The following is a 7,214-nucleotide window of genomic DNA, read 5'->3' on the forward strand; positions in this document are numbered from 1 at the left end:
AAACAACTTTGGATCACAAAGCCAATTGACACACACCCTTCTGTCTAGAACGCGATGTTTACAGAAATCCAACAACGTTATGCTGTTCTCTTCTGCGTATAAAGATTTAATGTATTGAATTATCTCGACGTATTTTTTTTAATAGAAATAGTTTTTAATCATCTTTTTATTGAAAACTATAACTTAGTTCGATGATATTGTATATGAATTTCACTACTTGGAAATATTTAGTTACAAAAATTTTGTGTACAGTCTCATTGATCTATGAAGAAAAATGCACATGAAATAGTATAAACATTTGTATTCATTAATGCAAAAGTGAACAATACAACAATTGTCAGATATTTCACAAGGAAGAAAGACCTTCAATTGGGAAACATTTTTCAAGAGTTATATAAAAAAGATGTCATTTATCAATTTTGATGAAATCGTATTTTTATATCATTGAATGTGCCACAGCTTCTTAAAATATATAAAGAAGTTAAAAGAAAAACAAGTTCATGTTTCTTTTCACAATTAAAACAAATACATTATCCAATAAGTCAAATACTAAATTTGTAATTTTCTTATGAATGAGATGTAACTCCATAAAACTTTTCAAGTCGTAAGCTTACACGTATTAATTATTTGACGTTAATGTATCATTATCTTAACACCTTACTGTCTAGACATACGCGAACGACAGGTTTATTAATTGTTGTACATAACCAAAATATTCTGTTTTCTAATTTGTAAAGTATTTTTAGATTCTTTAATTCTTATGATCATCACGTCCCTTAAGTCTTTCCCCTATTCCTAACATCCCCTTGGGTATAGTCCATTCACTTAATTATTTATTTACTTTATCTGATTCTCTTAATGCCCTCTTTGCTGGTGGTTCTTCAATCTGAAAAATTATATTTTTCTTATATATCAACTTAATATGAAAAACTCCTTTTTACTTACTTCTTCTTCTAAACCAGGTAATTGAATTCTAGTTTCTGACGCTTCTGCCGGCTGCAAATAAATTTAATGTATTACACATCACTTACAGTATTAAAATATGAAATATAATGGAAAATAAAAATATGTACTCAATATAAATATATTTTAAATAATTTTACCTGTGCATCAATACATTCCGCTTCCCCGATTTGCAGCTTGAAATTATATCATACATACTCAAAGATTTTTTTAACAGTATTATTTATATATTACATATATCTATCACATAGACTAAAAAGTCTTCATTAATTATTTTTAAGATTATTTTAGTTAACTTACCCTTGCATCAGTTTCATTTGGCCCAATGCCCACTTCTTTCTGTTGTTTAGACTTAGCTCTTCGTTGTGGTCTTTCACTAATAGAAAGTGTGTTGTGAAGCGAACCTTTCCCTTTAGGGCTCGTCATATTTATTTGCATTTCTGCAGGTAAATAATTCCTAGTATTAGCTAGCAGCTCATCCGCGCGCTTGAAGTACATAGTAGGAATTCGTGTTTCACTCGGGAATTCTTTCATATCGAAATTTGTTGTTTTTGTATATATCACATTCATAGCCAAATCACAAACAGCCCATAATTTCTGTAATCAAACAAAAAGTATTGTAAATTTTTTTATATTTTTCATAAATTAATAACTGCATGAATAATTTAGAATAATTACATAATTCATGTTATTATCCTCAGGTTTTAAAGCATCTTTATGACTTTTCATTCGTTCTATGAGATTTTTATAAAAACCATAGCAATAATATTCATTTTTTGTTATAAGAGGTTCTAATATAAACCATAAACATTGCTGTATTACTTTCAACTGATTCACCATCAGATGACTTGTGAATTCAGGATCATGTGCAAGAATAGGGACTGCAAATACTAGCATGTAATCAGGAAGAATGTGAGGCAGTTGGCCTATAACAACAATTCAGTAAAATAGATCATGTCTTGCCTTTATATTAACAAACGTTTAACAATAACAAAAAAATAATGTCAAACAATATTTCCATAATGCCTTACTATTTAGTTTCTTACCCATGGCCCGTTCTACAGTACCCAGTGATAATGTCTTAACATAATCCCTCCTTTTATTTATATCAGTTTGCATGTAAGTTTTTAAAACACATTTTAGTCTTTTGTCTTGTTCTTTGCCAGCAAGAGCATAGTAGCCCATAAAATCTAGTGGTAAACACTTATTTGGAATTCCTCTTCCAAGTCCTTTATGTAATTTGCTACCAAAAGCTTCTCTTACTTGTGGAACTTCATCCTACAAATTAATTTATGTTAAAAATATGTTCTTACACTTTTAGAACACTTTTTCCGCTATACTATCAAACCTTATGTTATATACATGCAAAGTATATTTAACGAAATGTCAATACTACATTATAATTTGTAAAAACGCACCACCATGAGTTGAGACAAGTTGTAAAATTGTTCCGCTGTGAATTGATCACCGACACCTTTTTGTTCGCAAATCTTTAGCATTGAACAACCGGCTTGTAACCGCAACCAACTCATTTCTGCTTTACTTAAACGACCTTGCTGTAAAAGATCTCCCTTGTTTACTACAAATGCATTCAGCATTCTGAACGTTTTTTGAGCAGAAAGTACATCAGTCTTCAATCCTAATAACCATCGTGCCATACATTTCAATCCTTCTAATCTACAACGTGTTTCTTCAGGTAATTGATCTTCTCTACACCAGTCTCCTTCGATGGTATCAGAAGTTTGTTCACTGCTTTCCTTTACTAATAACTCCTTGACTATCTATAAATGTACCATACCGAAGTTAAACTAAATCATATTGTCATAATTTTGAAATGATAATACTTCGATAAAACTTACCTTTCTAGACACCATATTTTTTATTTGTACTTGATACTTTTCTGGTAAATTATAAGCTATATGACCTAATGTAACTATAGATGTTCGATAATATTCTGAAGTTGGTGTAAGGCTATTTTTAATTCTTTCAATAATCTCAGGAAAAATGGTATCATGAATGTTGGTCATATTAACAAATAAACACCTCACAGCTTGTTTCGCCTGTTTTGGAGTACCCGTTTCTGCGAAATTCTTACATATCGGAACCATAAGGTTCATAATATCTGGTGCAACATCACATAAAGGTTTATATTTTCCTAAAAATGTGAAAATCGAAAGAACCAGTGGTGCTACCATTTCATCTTCTAATTCCAAAAGATGGACTAGTTGCATCAGAATATCATTATGAAGAAAATGTGGACCAAACACAAATGAAAGCATCTGGAAGAAAATAAACAGTATACATATATTCAAATGAAGTAACAATATAAATGATGTAAATCTACTTATAAAATAGAATCATAAACATACCACAAGTAACCTCAGACCCTTTTCACCTGCATTATTTGGATTAAGTCCAACTTCTTCTATAACATTTCCCCCTTTCAAACAATCTAATACATATCCAATTAAAACCTGTTAAAATATAATTAGTGTAAAACACATGAATACAAAATACATATATGAAACAGGTATATGTATTTACCCTAATTGCTTCTTCATCAATCATTACAGAACTGACTCTTTCTAACAGCATTTTTATCGTGTTATAGTACAAATTTGTCATGACAGGTTGACCTAATTTTTTGAGAACCATACTTATTGTATCTGCACATTCCTTGCAAGAAACGTTTGGCTGGACTATTGTTTCCATTCCTTGTAATAACGTTGAATCTTTTCTCATGTGAGCACTAAACTTCTGTAAAAATTCTTGCACTTTCATAGGATCTGGTAGAAAGCGGGATATCTGATGAATTTTAGCTACAAGTTCAACCATTGCATCTGGCTTTTTTACAATTTCTAACCATTCAACCACTGCTCTCCGTACACTAAAGTATAAAGTTTCATATAAAAATAGCAATGAAATTGTATTGTATATCTCATTACATACCAAATAAAAAAAAGAAATAAATAAACATAAGCATACTTACGCAAGCTGATGTTTCTGCAATTCTACAAAAGCTTTGGATGCATGATCATCAATTGTACCTAATAAATGATATAATTTCTTCATTCTTTCACCAGCTGGTAGTTGATAAGGTACTAAACAAGTGTTTAATAATCTTTCTACCAGTAATCTATCTTCCATGCCTGCCATATAATAACCATGTAATATTTTGTCCTTTATCCAAGTAACAGCCTTTTTTGTAGCTTGTGGTACATCTGCATCATTTAAATGTTTCTTATATATCATTGCTAATCCTGCCATTGCTTCTTTTCTGATTTTAAACTGAAAATTAAAACAATTATAATTAACATAATAATAGTGGTAATACATTTCTGTTAAAAATAACATACCTTTTTATCTAAAGTTCTTTCTTTAACAAATTCTAACAAATCCTCGCTGTCCGATACGACTTCAAAATCCCTTCTGGCAGTGGTTACTATAGCCATAACAACTTCATATCGGACACTTTCATCTGCATCATGTTGTCTTAATTTTAAGGTATCAGTAATATCTTTTCTTAGTTCAGGATGGTTCAGTAAAAAATGCATTGAGTATTGCACACATTTTATACGGATTGATACACTGATATCATTAAATCTTCCTAAAAATGCTCGCCACAATTGTGTATGTTGTACAGCTAACTGAGACCCCTTTTCAGAAAACATTCTTGCTAACAATGCTACAGCACCCAATCTTTCAGTTTCAGAGGAAGATTTTAGTTTACATTCTAATTGTGGAAGGACGGACAACAAGACGCTTGGGCATATGTGGTTTAACTCATAAATCAAATCATACACTTTCTTGCAAATTTGCAAACTCTTTTCTTCTTTGCCCAAGATCAATACATGGTTAAAGAACTATAAATTTAAAAGTATAAAAAATTTTGCATTATTATTTTTCACTATTTACTATACTATACTTAGAAACAAAAAGAATATTTAATTTGTATTCTACTCACTGCTTGAATGTAAGGTTCTAATGTATCACTACATTTAATTACTAATTCTTTTGCAAGTAAATATGCATTCTTCTTCTGTGTTTTATTTGGTTCTACAATATTCATAAGTATAATGTCTAAAAGTTCATTACTAACAATGTCTGATTCTGTAATAAGTGGACATAATACATCTAACATAAAGCTTTTGACTTTCCCAGAATGTTCATCGCTGAAATTATGATTATAAAATGGTTTAATACTTGCTAATTATTCATGCATTGTATTTTATAATCATGTTATACTTACTTTACTATCCTAAACATAAGAGAAAAAAGTGCACAGAAGATTTCTTGACAGTCTTCTAATTCAAAGCACATATTAAAGGATTTCACATATGCCAAATTTTCCAAAAGGTAAAAATATCGTTTGAAAGCAGGATCTTTGGGATCTTTTAAACCAGCTAATTGTTTTATTAAGAACAAAAATATTGTTTTGACCTATGACAATTAAAAATTTAATATGCTATTAAATTAAATTTTAAAAATGAAACAAATTCAGCAATTATAAAATTGAAATGTGTATAAAAAATTATTTAAAACATAAGTAATCAGTTATATTACCTGCTCTGCATCCTTATATGGAGCTTCAGGGGCATATACCCTTAAAACATCAGCAATACAGCAAGCAATTAAAAGTTGTACATCTTTACTTTGATGCATTAAAAAATGTTCTTCTGCCAAATGTAGTGCAAGTGGTATATATTGTTGATACATTCCTTCATCTTGACCCATCGCTTGCAATGTGTGAGCTAATGTCTGTTTAATAAATTTTAATATCAATTATTTTTACTTATTTTATTTTCCTTTTACATCCAAAAAAATATTATATCTGTATGTATAACAAACAAATATACCTTTAATCTTCTAATGAGTTCATCTGGACCCAGATCTTCTGTAACAGATCTGCACCCTTGCGGGTAAACTATTTCTGACATGTTTGCTAAATGATTCAACCAAGTGTGAGAAACTTTATACCCTTAAAATAATCTAGAACACCGTCCAAATTCTGTAATATTACATATTTTATTAGTCATTGTTCTTGGACATTATTTTCAATAGTTTAATTAATGAAACACATACCAATAACATGAAAAATAATATTCGGCTATTTTTGAAACTTAGTTTCTGTATTTTAAACTATAATTTATAATTCAATATGTGCAAAACCTTATAATGTAATAATAATTCATGTATATTGCTTAAATAATTATAATCTTGAACGACAAAATGTAACATTAATGATGCTAAAATAAAAGCAAAATATACATAAAATCAGTTAAAAAAATAATTAAATTGATTAGAAAGAAGAATAGATATAAATGTTTATATTGCTATTTAATTAACAGTTTTCATTACTACATGCTGTTGTAGTTTTTATATCCATACAAACAATAAATACACATCACTAGATATTCACAATAAATAGAAATTGTACAACAGAAATACAACTTAAATCAATTAATTAAAAAATAGAATGGTATGCTAATTCATATTTCCTTATATTAAAGTACTATATAAGTGTTTTAAAAGAGAATATAATGAAACATCACGTAGGTTATGTCTATGATTCGTGTATAAATGTAAGAAAACAATGTAAACATTATTACTATTTCCTATAATTGCAAAGATAAAGAATTTTAAAATACATTATTACACAAACAGTGTCCAATAGAATATCTTTTAGAAGACGTATTACCTCAAGATATGCATAGGCACCACAAGGCCTGTGACACTCAAAATATCAATAAAGCAAATATATGAGACGGATACACGGCACTATCTTAGTTTTTGGAATTCACACACTTTCACGCTATAATTATTACTAAGTGCGAATGTATCGCCTTCGACGTAACTTTCTGAATTTTTTGTAAATATTTGGCATGGTAAAACGATCAAAATGTCAGCAAAAAAGTAGCGAAATCGTTTTCGTAAACGGTTAAGCGTGTCAAAGGACGCGACAGCGCAATTCGTTCACTTGAAGTCATCTACATTTAACTATATTGGGGAATACTTCAGACTCAAGTGGTTAAACAACACTAACGTGAAAGTACTGAAGGGAAAGTAACGGTAATCCTATTGGTTAGAATATACAGAAAAATATACTGCACCAATGGTGCAACGATACTGTTATATGAATCTGAACGAACTTGGACCATAATCTAATGGTGAATTCTAATGAAAACTTAAACAAGTAAGTAAAAAGTAAATAAACATACTGTATAATAAAAATTTAAATACTAAATGCTTTT

General features: G+C 29.5%; 1 protein-coding gene across 2 annotated transcripts; it reads right to left on the bottom strand.

Moving 5' to 3' along the window:
* Positions 1-781: 781 nt before the first annotated feature.
* Positions 782-5,900, bottom strand: LOC108572686 (sister chromatid cohesion protein PDS5 homolog B). Of its 2 annotated transcripts, XM_017934957.1 has the most exons (16): positions 5,820-5,900; positions 5,527-5,721; positions 5,213-5,403; positions 4,928-5,135; positions 4,320-4,826; positions 3,953-4,251; positions 3,508-3,850; positions 3,333-3,437; positions 2,823-3,242; positions 2,382-2,744; positions 1,995-2,241; positions 1,642-1,889; positions 1,264-1,560; positions 1,104-1,139; positions 946-996; positions 782-886 (listed from the first exon to the last, which is right to left on the bottom strand). In XM_017934957.1, the coding sequence occupies exons 1-16, from the start codon at positions 5,898-5,900 to the stop codon at positions 830-832; spliced, it is 3,648 nt and encodes a 1,215-aa protein (XP_017790446.1). In that variant the 3' UTR covers positions 782-829. The 2 variants fall into 2 exon arrangements, with proteins under 2 accessions (XP_017790446.1, XP_017790447.1); XM_017934958.1 differs by lacking the exon at positions 1,104-1,139.
* Positions 5,901-7,214: the final 1,314 nt, after the last annotated feature.

The sequence above is a fragment of the Habropoda laboriosa genome, unplaced genomic scaffold, assembly GCF_001263275.1.
Source record: "Habropoda laboriosa isolate 0110345459 unplaced genomic scaffold, ASM126327v1 scaffold22, whole genome shotgun sequence".
NCBI classification, from domain to species: Eukaryota; Metazoa; Arthropoda; class Insecta; order Hymenoptera; family Apidae; genus Habropoda; species Habropoda laboriosa.

Bases quoted from the DNA above. Each gene is read 5' to 3' on its own strand.
- LOC108572686 (XM_017934957.1), bottom strand. From the start codon at position 5,900: ATGTCAGAAATAGTTTACCCGCAAGGGTGCAGATCTGTTACAGAAGAT. The intron at 3,243-3,332 runs GTATGTTTATGA...ATTTTCTTCCAG, and splicing joins AGGGTCTGAGGTTACTTGTG to ATGCTTTCATTTGTGTTTGG. The intron at 2,242-2,381 runs GTGCGTTTTTAC...ATTAATTTGTAG, and splicing joins ACTTGTCTCAACTCATGGTG to GATGAAGTTCCACAAGTAAG.